At 42.7% G+C, this 16,747-nt stretch overlaps 1 protein-coding gene across 1 annotated transcript; it reads left to right on the forward strand.

Moving 5' to 3' along the window:
- The first annotated feature begins 8,415 nt into the window (after positions 1-8,415).
- spp1 (secreted phosphoprotein 1) lies at positions 8,416-15,790 on the forward strand. Its single transcript, XM_037117477.1, has 8 exons — positions 8,416-8,538; positions 12,241-12,312; positions 12,470-12,511; positions 12,631-12,705; positions 13,204-13,266; positions 13,384-13,524; positions 13,671-14,009; positions 14,421-15,790. The coding sequence occupies exons 2-8, from the start codon at positions 12,259-12,261 to the stop codon at positions 14,835-14,837; spliced, it is 1,131 nt and encodes a 376-aa protein (XP_036973372.1). The 5' UTR covers positions 8,416-8,538; positions 12,241-12,258; the 3' UTR covers positions 14,838-15,790.
- The last annotated feature ends 957 nt before the right edge of the window (positions 15,791-16,747 follow it).

Below are 16,747 nucleotides of genomic sequence, written 5' to 3' on the forward strand. Positions count from 1 at the left end.
CCTGGGAGTCGCAAAAACTTCAGGACAAAAATAAACTGAAAGTCACGTAAACAGCACATGATCACCGTTGAGGTCCCTTAACTAACTTGCAGAATAAACGGGATGCCACAAGAGGATGTTGGTTTGCAGTCTTTTTTCTCATCTTTCTAGTCTTGTCCGTCACAGAAGTACAAAAACACACGCATAATTGCACCACATGCGCACATACACTGTCTGGCAAAGTCCTTATCATGGTGGGTTTCACACTCGTCTCATTTATGTCTTGTTCCACTGTCTGCCAGCCAGTTTTCCACCACATTTATAGGCTGGAGAGAGTGTGTGTATGTGTGTTTGGTTGTTTGTTGTGTGTGTTTGCATGCTATGTATATGGACATGTCTTCGAGTGTGTGTGTGTGTGTGTGTGTGTGTGTGTGTGTGTGTAACTGGACAGCGCGTTGCTCCGTCTCCACAGGCAGCCAGACCACATCTGATCCGTCCCAACATCCATTAACACTCGTATATATCTTTTATGATAACAGAAGTTGATGGACTAATGTTCTATTAAAGATTAACACAGCAGTTTGTATGAACACACGAATGTCCTGAGGTTGCTATTAAGAGGAATATTTCCACGCCGAGTCGACCGCAGCGAATCGAGGCCCCTCACGTGCTTTTAACGAGAGGCTACAAGTGACCAATGACATCAGCTTCAAAATGCATGTGTGTGTGTGTGTGTGTGGTTCCAGTTTGTTGTTTGAATTTTGTCCAGTTCAGAATGATGTACTTTGAAATCAGGTGGTATTGAGAAGCCTGGTGATATGAGGGAAACAAAGAAGCACTGCACGCATGAAGACGTGGCTTACACACTTCTATTATCCACCTGTTCCATGCATCTTGGTTGCACACCTCATACTCCCGTTTCTACATGAAACACACTATCACCTAAATTGTGCCCTGCTGTGCACTCTGTTTAGAATTGGTGTGTACACTGTAGGGGTGGAATCGGTTCGGTATACGTTGATCGTTCTAGTAGTAGTGATCCTAGTACCAACTCCAGCAAAGAAAGATATCTTTAACAAAATAAACAATATTATTTGACAATTCCTTGTCGGGTCTCTTCATAAAGTGCAGGAATTATTGTGTTGCTGAAGTGTTTGCGGGAGGGGCTTTCCTCCTCAAGTGTTTTAAGCATAGCATGAAATCTTGCACCCTCCACCGCGGCAAAAGGCTGCATATGTTTGGCTATGAAATACCCCACTCCTTTCGTTATGCATGTTGCACTGTCTGACTCACTGTAAAGCTGTTTAAAGCTGCGGGGAGCAGAAGTTGTCCTGTCGACTCTCTCCCTTTCCTCCTTGCGCTGCCAATTGTCTCACTGGGATGATGTCTTCGCAGATGAGCTGAAATGTAAGTCGTGTTACTGTTGGCACAAACAACACGTGTTGCACAATGCTTGCTCACTCTAAATACAAAGTGGTCCCACACAGCAGACCTTTACAGTGCTGCTGGCGCATCCTCTAGCTCCGACACTTTTCCACTCGCCATGCCCACAAACGTCTCTACAGCTGACCCAAAGATACTCTGTTTACTATCTGCTACACTGCGCTCTTCTTCTTCTCGTTTACTGGCGGTTGGCATCCAGCTCAGTACCACCACCTGCTGGTCTGGAGTGTACATGCTTTGCCTCGTTAGTAAATGAGAAAAAGAAGTTGCAGATGACTATGAACCGAACACGACACACGCAAACCAAACAGGCAGACAGTCGCACCGAACCGTCCGGACAGTTTTCCTAAACCGCTCCATCGCTAGTACACTGTCAAAAATCTGAGAACAGAAGTTGTTAAAGATATGATATTTAGAAAAGATATATGTTCTGTATTAACATTTACAAAAATGACCAGAACTTTGTCATACATTATTTTGAGTTTACATTACATTTACATTATCGCAAATCCAACAATGTTCAAACCCAAAGAAATCCAAGTTTACTACAAGTAACATTTAGCACATGCATTTTATTTGGTTGCCCTTTGCTGGTACTTCCAGGATGGAGAAATTAGCAACGTGACTAAACTTTAAAACCCTGACTGTGAACACTTGTGCCTGTGCTACATCCGTCATTGATTCTGTTTTATTTATCCATCAGTAATGGTGGTTGTTTAATGGGTTGTTCACCAGCAGCAGAGGGGGTGTAGCTGCAGCATCATCAGAATCCAGGGCCACCCCAGGTGTTTGTTCTCAAGAGGGTCTGGTTCTGCACCCAACTAGCTGGCTCTGAGCAGCTGAGCAGCGGCTTGCCTTCCCCGCTCAGTCCAGCCCTCTGCACATTGTATTTGTGTTTCATGTATTTTCTGGGTTTTATGTAGCACCTTTTGCTCTGTTTCCCTCCTGAGTTCTTGTGCTCTCCCCTCCACTCCTGCACTTCTTCACCATCATTAGCCATGCCCTGTTTCCAGTGTTCTGTTTCCCTCTGTTTTCCTGGCTTTCCCTCCACACCTGTCATGCATCCGTCTCATTAGCCGCTCCCTGTTCCTTGTGTCCGTCTCTATCCATCTCTCTGGTATCCCCTGCTCATTACCATCACCTGTGTTTCTCCATATTACTCCACCTGCACCTCATTCCCACTTAGTTCGTATTAAGTTCAATCTTTGGTTCAGTGTTTGTCGAGTTATCTGTCAGGTTCCCCTGATCCCGTTGCTTTTGCCTGTACCTGCCGTCAATCCTGAATAAAGGTTCATCCACTAATATTATATTCCTATATATGTTAGGAATATGTTCCTGCACATGCCAACACGCAGTAGAAAGAACATAGTGAATGTTTATCATGGATGAAACTTGCGCTCTCAGTTCATATCAGAATCAGTGTGTCAGTTGGATGTCGCTCCTGTCACTGGGAGCCTCATAGAAGTGTAAGAGAGTACAATCTTATAGGTCATGTCTTATGTTATGATTATTGTATGTTTTAGCCCTCTGGCTTTCTATTGTATTTGAAATACCCTCGTGTTTTGTGATTAATGTGATTCATTTTTGTGACCAATGTGAATAGAAATGGACAATAAAAAAAATTAGATATGTTACAGCAGCGATTAGACAACAAGGTTTGTGTGTTATTTTGTGGTCGGGTCGTGGGCCAGAAAGTGACTCAGTACACAAAAAGGCATATAGACAAAAATAATGAAAAAAACACACACACTGATAGAAAAACAGAAACACACAAATGAATGAGCGCGCACACACACACACACGCACACACACACACACACACACACACACACCGTTTAAGTGTAAATATTTACCCACTTGATCTGTGTTAGTTGTCCTTTGGTTCGTCTTTGGGGACATTTTTATTGAACTATGAAACAAAACTTTTGTGTCTTTCCAAATAAACACTTCACACCACTCAGATTTGTTTTTGTTCCCAGCGTTGGAAACTGTGGGAGGCCTTACAGGAGACTCAGTGTCCAGACCAGTGCGTCCTCCGCTCATCACGTTTGATGTTTTTACTGTTAATTAGCTTTTTCATTGCTGCCACGTTTGTCTTAGTTGGGATTTCTTATTCCTCAGGCTACTTGGTGTCACTGGTTTCTTCTTTATGATTTCTTTAATAGTTTATTTACTAACGAGTAAGAGCCCTGTGTTCCGTAGTCTTCCACATCACACATCTCTCGGTCACCCACAGAGGATTTAAATGTAACCACACCTGATACTGAAAATCAACAAAAGAGCAGATTGTGTTGAAGTGTTGACTGTGTAGAATTACATCCAAACAATGCAGCATTGCTGTTGCTAAATGCTAATCTACCTGTTGAGGGGGTGTCAGACCAGAGTCAAGAATGTTGAATGCACCCAAGGGTCTGTTCATGTTATTCTTCAAAAAATGCTCAGTTTCCCATAAAAGCTGGTCACTGTAGTTTACAGCAAACATTACTCAAACAGTAATATACAGGCGCACACATATATTTGTGCATATGCTATATTCAGCAGTGGACTAATACACATAATGTTCACTAGATATTATTTATAACATCATGATAATGTGTGTTCATATTGATTAATGAACATGTCACACAGTGCAACGTTATAATTGGTTTTAATACACTTTGGAAAACAATGGAGCTGGATTTTTTAAATAAAAATGTATTGATTTAATGCTCTGGGTCTGATGTAGCACACAGTTCACTGCAAGTCAATAATAATATGTTATCAAATAAATGTAGAAGAGTAAAAAGTATAATATTTGCATTTAGAATGTAGTGAAGTGGAAGTGTAAAGTAGCAGAAAAAAAATGCCTGAGTACTACAGTCTGCACCCAACAAACTGTACCACCCTAACATGAGTTAGCTAACATTAGTATCAATAGTGTTAGGTAACAGTAGCAACTCTAATGTATTAATTAATTGATTTTCATTTTAATCGAATCGAGTCAAATCGAATCAACATTAGCTAGCTAGCATTAGCAATGTTAAGGTTACCATGCATTAGCAACATTGTTGTTAGTTATTTGCAATGTTAGGTAGTGCAACAAACTGGCAACCACTCGAGGTGGGAGATGATTTTGAACAACAGTGATGTTGTAATGTGAGTGCGATGGCAGTGTAGAGATGGAATGCAGTGTACAGAACTTCGATGACATCAGCCTAACACAGACAGTATACTCTAGTGTGTCCAGATGTAAGATACAAGATATTGTTTTGGAATAAGTACTATATATATATATATATATATATATATATATATATATATATATGATCCTGTGTTAGTTGATAATCTATTCCATTCCATGGTACATACCTTGTAGAGTAAGTATACCATATAGACACAGTACTTTTGGACAATCTCCACTGTAACAAGTGTCATAAAACATAAATACAGTCAGAAACATAAACACAAAAAATGATCTCAGACACTCATAACGTTAAACATGAAACATTTCTGTCACTGGATGGAAACAGGGGTAGAAAACTACCCAGCATGCCCTGACACATTCATCCCAGACATGCCTCATGCTGCTTTATTCGTCTTTCAATCCGACAATTGCCAGATTGCTCAGGTTCACACACACGCACACATGCGCGCGCACACACACACACCCACCCACAGACACATGTGGCGCCTTTTTGTAAATCAGCCCCACATCTTTGTTATAACAGCGTTCAGGGCTCGCAGTTTGCATTAACCAGAGGTTAAATATAGAATATATAATAGGTAAAAATGCAATAACAATATTTATATAACAATCAACAACTTTACTAAGACATTTTAAAGGAAAACCAAAGAATAATAAGTTAGTCAGTTACCCTGATACAAGGTCACAAGCTAATGTAGTTTAATAAAGAGGACAAACACAGTCTCAGCAGAGACATCTTTAAAAATCAATCTTCAATTATTGAACAGCGACGGTTCTCTGGGGTCATTTCAAGACCAAGCAGGATGCTCCTGATGTGTTTCATGTGCGACATACCTCTGTGTTTCTGCAGGAGACGGAGGCTTTGATTCGAGCGGCTAATTGTACGTTTGTGACTGTGAGGCCCCAGCACTCATCAAGCTGTCAGAGCTCAACATGTCTGTGCGATCAGAGCGTTGACACACTGCGTTACAGTAATCAGACAGTCCGTGTGTGTGTGTGTGTTAGTCAGTGACTAACTGTGCTAATAGACAAACTGAGTGTGTCTCCTGTGTGTTCAAAGATCAGTGCGTCAAACTCATCAAATTACTATTTATGTTCGACTTAAATATCTGTGTTTAAATGTGCTTGCGTGTGCGTTCGTAGCCTTGCATGCGTCCTGCAAATTATCTCCATTAATGTCTATTATGAATCACTGATTTTGGTTCATCAGAAATGTTGTCAAAGCACCAAATACTGTGACGTCTACATCCACCCGATGTTTCTAAGCAGCAGCTGTACTATTTTGTTGTTTAACTCTATGTAGTGTTGGTTTACTTCTGCTGCTTCTTTAGCAGCTTTATTCATCAATGCACTTTAAATTGGCTGGTCCCCGAGGAGTAGTCAGTGATTATTAACAAGAACTGGAAAGGGGAAAGAAATACAAAGCATTAGGTTTCTGAGATGTGTGGGAGATCCAGTTGGTATATTCATGCCTGTGTCTGTGTCTGCGTCTAGATCATAAATCTGAAAATGTGTGTGTTTATGTGTGGTAGATGTAAACAGCTCTGCATGTATGTACAGCGCGCGTGTACCCAGCCTGTATGTCAGACGTCAACACACACGGGCAGACTCAGACACTTTACGAGCCAATCAAGTTTAATGATTCGGCAGCCTCAAAGATGCTGCGAGTGTAGAATCTAAATTACATGAGAGAATTTAGAGAATGTGTGTCTGTCTGGATTACAACCCACCTAAACCCCCCCCCACCGCTTCAAATCCACCATCTCAGTCTGACTTTCCTGTTCTCAGTGAGTGGGATCTGAGCACAACATTTTCAGGGTATCTGAAGAAAATCTGACAATAGCAATCTTGGTGGAGAATACTTGAATTTGAGTAATTAAAACTATGTTAGGTTGAGAAACTGAGTGCTCAGTTAGTGCACACATAACAGCTCAAAATGATGCGTCTTGTGTGATTGATGCCCTTGTCTCTTTTCACACTGTGTGAATGGTGTCCTGTGCTTGTCACTTGAGTGTTGTGTGTGTCATGCACAGATTGAAAGAACAGATATCAGGCACAAAGATAGAGCCCATTCAAACCAATTGTAATTGCTAGTGAATGCGCCAGTAGTTACACAAGTAAGTAAACTGACTTCCGCGTTTACTTACTTTTTACTTTACTTACCTGGTCATGCGGCCGATTGGATACACGCAGCAGAGTTTCTCCCGCTGGCCCCGCCGACAAGTTCCCGCTTCGGCCCATAGACTTTACATTGTGATGTCGTCACAGATTTTTAAATTATCTTTCGGCAGAGGGAAGTTTTACAAATATCAAACCCCCATAGATCAAAAAATCATAATAGAAAGAGTCATAATCAACCTTTTTTGCAATTATCCAGTCTGCAGTTTTACAGGTCTACGTCTCTTTTCTAATGGCGGTCTATGGGGAAAGTGCTGCAGGGAACATTTTTTTCTCTCTGGCCCGCTGTCATGTGGCTCAAATCTCATCTGGAAGTGGCTTGACATCCTCCCTGATCCATATCCTTCATATATGTTAACACTCTATCTATAATTGTCATGTCACTATGCTGGTTTACTCTGAACACACATCATCTGTTTTCCCTGTTTCCTCTCTGTTATAAGGGTAGATTTTCCTCATTCTAATAAAGGCTCTAATGATGGAGGGAGTCACATGCTGTGCATATTGTAAATCCCTTTGATGTTAATTTGTGATTTTGGATTTTGGGGCTATAAAAATTTAAATGGTTTGCCTTGAAAAAGGACGTGATGTAACAGCGGTTAATAAAGAGATACTGAGCAGAACGATCGCAAACTGTAAAACAGCCTGATGAGAGCGATCCCTGATGAAGATGTCGAATGTGAGATTTGCCCTTTGACATGTGAAAAATTACAATTTCACATGCTCTTTTTCAGGTTTCACAAATTTCCACAAAAGAAGGTTTCACTTTAACATGGGAATTACGTATGTTCATATTCAATGCGCTTCATTCACAAGTGGAGTAGAATCTGTGGTCTGGTGGTGTATTCTTGGGTTGAGCATTGTGAATCAGATTGTGTACATCAGAATAAAAACTGTTTTGTCTATCATTTTGGCTGCAGTAGAAATGAATATGAAGGCCAGTATTCATAATCAGAAGTGAAATGAGAAAGTACATTTATCATTTTCATGAGCACAGTTTGACCGAGCTCCTCCAAATATGTTCGACGTACAAACATACACAAAGAGACACGTACAGAAATCTGCAAAATGCTACTTGGAGCTTTCTTTCTTGGAAACACACCGCAGCCACATACCATAGACTGTTACACATACACACAGAGAGAAAAAGTGACATGCCTCTCCCCATGTTCAACAGTTTAAGACAAATCAGTCTGGTCTCGCAGACAAATTCTCAATTACCCAGAGAGACCTCAGTCAGATGAGTTTCTTCTGTCTGTGAGGAAGCTGAATCACTGTCATCCCACCGCCACCTTATGCTGCTGTTTTTTCCCAGAGCCTGTCACTACATGTCCTTAAATTAACTTCATACACAGTGTGTGTGTGTGTGTACGTGCGCGCACATTCTGTCTGGGCTGTCTGCATGTCTTCATCCATGTATTTGTCTTTGCATTGTGTGTGCGTGTGTGTGTGCACGAGTGAGTGTGCGTTTGCCCCCACACCACCACAGCACCAACCACAGGAAGAGTGGGAGAGAGAGGAGAGGTGGACCACGGAGCGGTTAACCTCATGACATCACAAGCCCTGTGCCGATTGGCTGCTGCTGAAAGCTGGAGGGTTTATAAGCCAGCTGGGAGCCTCAGTCTCAGCAGCAGCATCACTGAGCAGCGAACAACATCCAGGGAAAACCCAGGAGATAAACTCAAGACAACCCACGTCCGTCTGCCTCCGCTCCAGCCGCTGAACTCCTGAAGTGTCTTCAGACTGCAAACAAGGTCAGAATGAATATATGACAATCTGAGCATTAAATTCACTGTGTACAGTGTTAGGTTGGAGTGTCTCTGCAGCTCCGGTGGTGTGATGAGAGGTGGGAGGGCAGGTTAATATTTGTGCAAGCTGTTGGAAATGTGCTTTATTTAGCCTCAAGGAAAACAATTCGACATTTAGAAACTTGCACTGTGAAAAGGTCTGATGTTTTTTCATGCATTTTAAATACACTACATGGCCACAGGTACGAGGACACCCTTCTAAATACTATTGTGTACTTTTGGTCTGGGGTTGTAAAAGAAATCTTAGGGCAGCGTGCACTGATATTTTAGAGAAAAGTAATTCCAACTTTATGGCAATAATTTGGAGAAGGCCATCCATCTCTGTGAGGGAAGCCGGGTCAATAAAGATAGGGTTTTCCCATTTTACACCCCATCCAACATCCTTCGGATGAACTGGAGCACCAAATGTGAGCCAGGCCTCCTCATCCAACATCAGTGTTGGACTTTACTAATGCTCTCGTTGCTAGATGGGAACAAACCCCTGCAGGCAGGTACCAAAATCTAGTGGAAAGCCCCAAATCATATAAGTTAAGGCTTTTACAGCAGCAAGCTGATGACATGTCAGCTGTCACATATAGTGAACAGTCTCAATTGGATGTCCATTTGCTTTTGGCCATCTCCTGTAGGCAAGTACAAGTACAGACTTTTCCAGAAACAATTCTTTCAGCAGAAATATTCATTTTTTATTCTCTTATTTGCCGTATTCTCTTATTCTCAAAAAACAAAACAAAACACTTCAATCTGTATGTAGCAAAGAAAAAGTCTGGCTCTCTTTCATTTTTTCCCTCCCAAAAAAGGCCAGTTTAGTGTGATTCTCCCTGCAAAAACCCAACTCAAACTCAACTTATGAGGGCAGATGTCATTTGTTTTGACATTAACAGTGGTAGAGTAACAAATGTCATTCTAGAACTGTAAATATGCCATATACGGTGTGGTTTTCCAGTTCAGTAATCATTATAACAACTGAGAGACAGTCTATGAAACATACTCTTACAATATTATCAGAGTCAGTGTTGAGCAAACTCACATTAAACCCACATGAGGGTTTGGTTGTCCGCCATAAAAGCTCCACAGTTTATTGCACTTAATTACAAGTTCTTTTTTAAGATTTTATGGAGGTGTAAGTCCGCCCGTGATTGGCCAGAGGTGAAGCTGGGGGCGGTAGTGCTTGATTGGCTCATTAGTGTCACAGTGACACCAGGGCAGGAAGAGGAAGCTGTGGGCAGCAGGAAACAAGGGTTTGGATTATTTGTCACATGACCAGGACCAGTCCCAACTAACCACACTGAGTAAACACACACACACACACACACACACACACACAGATTAACTACCTCCTCAGTCAACAGAAGAGAGTTATGAAGAGCTTCCTGGTTCTTTTTAGTTTCTCAAAGTAACACCTTAACTCCAACAGTGTCTTAACATTGAAATCAAACCGAGAACTGAGAAATTTGCTGATTTTGTGACTTTTGCTAGATTACTGTAGCTAGCTAGTTAGCTACCAAGACAAGCACGTTAGTAGCCTGGTGAGTGTTTTATGCTAGTTATAAAGAAAGTCATGATACATTGGAATGACATAGTTTTCATTACCCTCAGTTTGAAGTGTGCCTCTGAAAAACCTCTTTGGAGTTTGGAGGGCCTTGTAGCCTCAGCACTTCATTTTACTGCTCCATCCCTGCAGGACTCAGGACGTACTACTGCTAGGCACGAACATTCAAAACGAGTGGTATAGCTAAGTGGTGAGGGCAAGGGTTCCATTGGGATTGGGCCTTCATACTAGGCTAAGCTAATTCCCCCCATTGCTTTAACTTTATGTTTTCATCGCACAAATTCGAGACTCATGCCTATCATCTCATGAAACTCTCGGAAAGGAAGTGAAAAAGCGCATATCCAAAAATGTCGAACTGTTACTTTAACCACAGCTACATGTCTAATCCTCACTATTACAAGAAGACACAGATACATTACTATTGTTGCACTTGTGAGGACCCTCACTGATGTTAACATTCCCTACCCTCGAATGACTAGAATGACTGGACAGAGATATCCCCAGTTTGTGAATATGTGTCAACTCTTGAGTTCTATAAAAACTCAGACTGGTCCTCACAAAGATAGATGTACATAAATACACACACGTCCGTACAATCTTATGGGCGTCTGGCATGTTCCTGCTGCACTGTGGCTTTCCAGTTATAACCTTTAGAATTACACGGTATAGGACGAGTCCATCATTAAAGACAGAAGCAACTCTCCATCTGCTCCTCCCACACTGTACATGAAAAGAAGATCTTTTCAAAGTAAGAGAGGGGGAAAGAGATAAAGTACATGTTTTACAGCTGCTGTGAATTCCCTGCAGTGAAAGGAGAGATGCATTACGCTGACATTTGGCTTGTGTCGCTGATATTTCAATTAGGTAGAAACAAAAAGAAAAGTGGTCCAAACAAGCACTAGTAAAAGTTACTGTTGCCCATGAAAAGACCAAAACCAACAATGAAGGGATCCCACTAACAACTACTGTCTGTGGAGTCAAGGCCTGATATATCTTGTCTGCTTTTGTCGTGGAGCTCCATTGTTGTCCAACAACTATTAAAAACACATCAGTGGGCCACACTGATCATTACCATGAACACACACAGTAGTTTGTTTTGATTTAATCCCATCCTGCTGCTATAAAAACTCACTAGAGCGTGAAATGTGTATCACTCCTCTGCAGAAAATAGTCCCCAACAAGTGCGATCCTTTCCTCTGTTTGAGTATCAGTTATGTAAAAACTGCAAAATCCAGTTACTTTATGAAGGAGTGTTCTTTGAAAAAAGAAATAATAATAATATATTTGCATTGGTTTGTATATTTGTTTTTATAGCTCCACATTTCACATCTAAGAGGGATGAGCTGAGAGCTACAGACAGGGCAGAGAACAAAGTATTGAAAACATTGTTGGTTTTGGGCCGATAATGGGATTTGTTGACAAAATGCAAACTACAAAACTAATGCTGGCCTTATCCTCTGAGTTTTATTTTTGTGTTGCTTGTTCAGCATTTTGCCTTTCCCTGTGATACTACCAGATTCCAACTCTCATTTGTGGAAAAAACCTTAAAACTAGGCATTAAGTTCTTGTGGATTTCAAGCACGTTTTATTTGACGGTATCTGTTCCTAAATCATACCTGTTATTATCTCCCACCTTTTGGACCAGAATCAGGCAGAAACTTCCTGTCTCATAGTGAAACAAACCGCAGACCAAAACGATATGATTTCCTCGCACTGATGACAGAGAAAATGTTTTACTGAATCGAAACTGAGTTGTCAAGGACGCATAACCACTCGTTTAGGTCTGTAATTAAGGACTTAATGAGTTCTTGTTACATACCATGGCCTCAGGAAGTCCCACAGCTAGTTAAGTCGTATGACCATACAGCCTCCATTTTTAGGAAGGAATCTGGGCAAGGGGACTGATGTGGAGGCCTGGAGCTCATTTTCAGTCTGACATGTCATTGTGTTTCCTGTGAAGTTATAACCTCCGGCGTGTATTTTGGTGTCGCACCAACTGTGTGTCTCATGATTATGTTTTATTGTGTCATTGTGTTGTACGATGGTGTTCCATTGTGTGACTTGAACCTGTGCGTTTTTTTGGTTTTCTGCCCATCCAGACACCAAACTGTGACACAATGAAGGTGGCTATTGTTTTCGTTCTGCTCTTCGCCACGGTTCTCTGCCGGCCGGTGAGTCACTCTGCTTTGTCAAGTCAAAACTTGAAAATAACTGTTCCACAGTAACACATTCCATTTTTGACTTTAGTTTCGGTCATTTTTGAAAGTAGTTTTGGTGTATTTACTCATTTTGTGATTCAACTTGCAAATATCTTTGTTTGCTTTGTAGGCAAGAAAGGTTTCTGACAGTTCGGAGAGCTCTGAGGAAGTGGTGAGTATCTGGAAAGAGAGAGAGAGAGAGAGAGAGAGAAAGAAAGACAGAGAGCGAGAGAGAGGGGGAGAGAGAGAGAGAGAGAGCACCAGGTTGACTGATGTTGGTTGTGTTCACAGGTGAGAAAACCAGCACCTCCAGCCCTCAAGAAACAGGCAGCAGTGGCTCCTCAGGCCCCTGCAGCACCTGTTCAGGTACAATATTCACTCAGTTAATCCATTTACTCAATGCTAGGTTACAAAACTGGCAGAGTAGGCAATTACCCCAGGGCCTTAGAAACCCAGGGTGCTCCGAGAGTGGTTTGTCCCACCAAAACTTGTGTTTAGTTTACGTGTCACAAGGAGTACTACTCATCCTGTGAAAATAGTTTTATAAAATCCAGCATCTCTGTTTCAAGCACACCAACACTAAGTAGGGTAGGTATGATGTGGTCCTGCTGGTCAAAATGACTGACATTCATTCCCTGCTGGTATACCACCACTATGTGTACTTCCTAACGGCCTCAATTGGTTTGAGTTCTCTGAAGTTTAACATCTCAGCTGTCTTTGGGGAGAAGCTAACATCCGGTGATGCTAAAAAGGCAAAGAGCCTCTACGAGTTTTCTTTGACTAAAACATAAATGAAGATGCAATAAATAAAACAGCTCAAGGAAAAAAAAAACGTAATCATATTCATTTGGTCTGATGTTGCAGGACATTGTAGCGGCAGCTGCTGCCGGCTCAGACGAGAGCTCAGAGAGTTCGGATGAAGACGAGGTGAGAGATCAGTGACTTACATCAAATCAATCATTATTCATCAGGACCTGCCTTGTTAAACAGTCCGATTCTTACACCTTTTGTCTGACTACATTTATGACTTTGTGATTTTCGCAGCAGGCAGCACCTGAAGCTCCAGTGGAAGTCAAGTCGTCTGACAGCGCAGACACAGCTTCCACCTCAGACACAGCCTCTGTCAACAGCAAGGACAGTGAAGACAGTGACGACAGTGATGATGATGATGAAACAGAGGAGAGTGTGAGTAAAAACATGCCAGTAACACATTTGACAATATACAGCATACTGCATACGATACCAATTAATTGGTCCATATATACTGCATGCCTGTGTTAGTTTAGCATCTTTGAGACCACGTTTCTGACAGCTCACCTCTGTGTCACCAGGAAACCGAGGAGGAGGAGGATAGCGAAAGCTCCGAATCAGGCGAGTCCTCCACCGCTGCTCCCACCACCCTCATCCCTGTGATCGTCACAGACGCACCCGTGGCTGAAACCACTCCCGAGTCCATCGAGCCTACCATCGTCACGGACACAGACACGGGCCGCGGCGACAGCTACGGAGGCTACCCCAGTGACTACAAGTCCATTGACTACGTGGAGGAAAAAACCTACTACAAGGTCCCTGTTCCCTACAAGTCCTACGAGTTGGTCGGCACAGGAAAGAAGACGGCCTACGACATGACAGACGGCAATGAGGTGGAGAAGTCACTGCAGGTGTACAAGGTAAAGGTTAGTTCGAGCTTCCTGAGAATGTTAAGGCCGTCAAACACTAGGGTGTGTTGGTGCCAGCAACTTCCAATGCCAAAATGTCCCCTACAGTCACAAAAATGCCCAACTACAAATATAGGTAAACTCCAATAATAACATAACATAATAAATGATTTCTTCTGTTCCACTTCTATTGTCTTGATGTCACTGGTAGCCAACTATAGCTTGCATTTTGAAATTTAATTGGCATTTGCACTTTCTGTGTCACAACTGCTTTCAGTGGTTGTGTCAATGTGTCCATACCATACGTGTCAATACCACACAAATGAAAGAGTCATTGTGTCTTTTTCTTTCACTAACACCATTAGTGCAGTGTTTTATTCACAATGAACTAACCCTCCCATCCCTCCTCTGCCTCACCTCCAGGCTCTTCAGGTCCACTCTGATATCCTGGAGGAGGACACCAGCACTCCTGAGGTGGAGAGCCAGGGCCTGGACACCTCCTCAGGCACCTCTCAGGACCAGGACCTCCGCCAGGCCTCCCTCCCAGAAGAAGAGAGCACTAGCACCAGCGATGCCACCACCAGCGAAAGCGAGAGCTCCAGCACCCCAGAGGAAGAGGAGGAGGAGGAGAGCGCCAGCACCGCCAGCGAAGGCGACAGCACCAGCGCCAGCCAGGAGTCAGAGGACGAGGAGAGCCAGAGCAGCGAGGAGGCCACAGCCACGCCCGGGGCCGCTGACAGCGATTCAGATGAGAGTGACAGTGCTGAGAGTGACTCAGATGAGCAGGGGGCGGGACCTGACACCACCACTGACATGCCAGTGGTCATCACGGCCAAATAAGCCCTGACCATCTAGGAAAAAGAATGGACGGTGCTGTCTGTTAGATTCACAAAAAGAGCGCACACTGCATCGAGGTGTAAAAAGCCCCTTCCAGTGCCACATTCCACTGCAGGGCCAAACAGGGAAATCCAGGGCTCAATTATTTTTATTCTCAATGTGATCGACCAAACTCTGTGATACTATGTGCATCTTTTGGGAGAAAGCAATGCTTTGTTTTCGGGGTTATATTTAAATAAACCATTAACTCCAGCAAACTGTGGTCTCGTTGCCCTGGCCAATCCCATGTTTGACCCTGCAGGGGAAAAAGTGGTCGATGTAACTATATAGGATGTTGAAACTGACGACTGCTACCTGCAACAGGAGGTTGACTCACCTCATGACCTTTCTCCCCTTCCACTCTCCCCTCCGTGGGGTAAAAGGTCAACACCAGGAAAGAACAAAGACACACAGCCGAGTCCTGATATCTACACTAGCACAACACTGCATTTAATCATTGATTAATAACTGCAATATGCAAACCTACATTGTCTTTTTGCTTACAAACGAAGAGAAAAGCACCGTTTATTTAAATACTTGTAATCATTTCAAGCATTATAGAGATACTTGACATTAAGCCATACATTTGCTGCCTGTGTGGCTTAGCTTCGTTGCTCGCTAATATCAAACCTGCTGGTGTAGAAAGAGGGATGGAAACAAGAGGTACAGGGTTCAATCATGTACAGATGCAGTACACACATACATACACAGTCCTATTCATTTGCACAGTTCCTACCTACACTACATGTTGTTTGTCCCATGTTGTTTACTGTAATGTAACATATTGTACCATTTCTAAAAAATTAATAAAGATCTTTTTCATAAAAAGAGATGCTGGTTGTTGACATTTGTTTTAGATAGAAAGACAGAGAGGGTGCTGAGATAGCTCAGAAGGTGGATATAAGGAGCTAAAAACACAAAGCACGAGAGAGTCATGAAACAATTATATGCCGAAATGCTCAAAAAGTTAAAGTTGACTAAGGAGATGTTGATGAAGGCTCTCAGTCATCCAGGTCATGGCAATTCCAAGTGCTGTATCGTAAGCAACTGGACTTGTTTCAGTTTCCTGGAGAACATTCACCTCTCATCCAAGAGGCTTCTTCAGTTCTAACTGTAGGGGACTTGCAGGCTTTTCAGCTCTGTGTGGGAGTGCCCTTAAAATAAACATTTGGCTAGAGTAGACAGATGGTTTGAAAGAGGAGGAAAGGAATCCATCTGTGTCAAACTGGAACAACCGTCTTTGAACAGAGGAAGTGGCTTACGACATTACTTGTCACCTACATTGCAGTTCTGAGTTCCCTCCCCAGACAGCTTAACTACTATTCAGACCTAGACTCACTTAGCCCTAGCAGCCCACAAAATGGCCAGTTGGGTCAACAACCAACAAGTGGCCCTAACAACTCTGCAAACTCAGAGCACGCGTGTCCTTAAAGGGATATTCCGACGTAAGTATAATCCATGGTCTAACACACCTTGACTAAGAGTAAGACCCTCCCTCGAGAGATCAAGTTTTCTGACCGCTAGCTTATGTAGTTTTAGCAACCTCAGAAAAGACCGCATGATAACAATACACTGCAGTCTATGCCTCCAACCAAGATACTGCCATCAAAAAGCCACACATAGCCAGCACATAGTTCGAGGCATGCCATCATGGCAGACAAAAAGTATCTATTCCTGTGTGCGACCAAACAGGTAGGAGGTCCACCATTACTCTCCCTCCTGTTGGGCGGCACTCTGGAGACAACACTTTTTGTCTGCCATGATGGCAGCGTGCCAGAGATGCTACTGCTAATGTGAGTCATCCAAAAACCTTCTTTTTAGTAAACTCTGGGTACACAAACAATGTTCTCAGTGCTCGTGTTCATGTGCAGAGA

This window comes from Acanthopagrus latus, chromosome 12 (genome assembly GCF_904848185.1).
Source record: "Acanthopagrus latus isolate v.2019 chromosome 12, fAcaLat1.1, whole genome shotgun sequence".
NCBI classification, from domain to species: Eukaryota; Metazoa; Chordata; class Actinopteri; order Spariformes; family Sparidae; genus Acanthopagrus; species Acanthopagrus latus.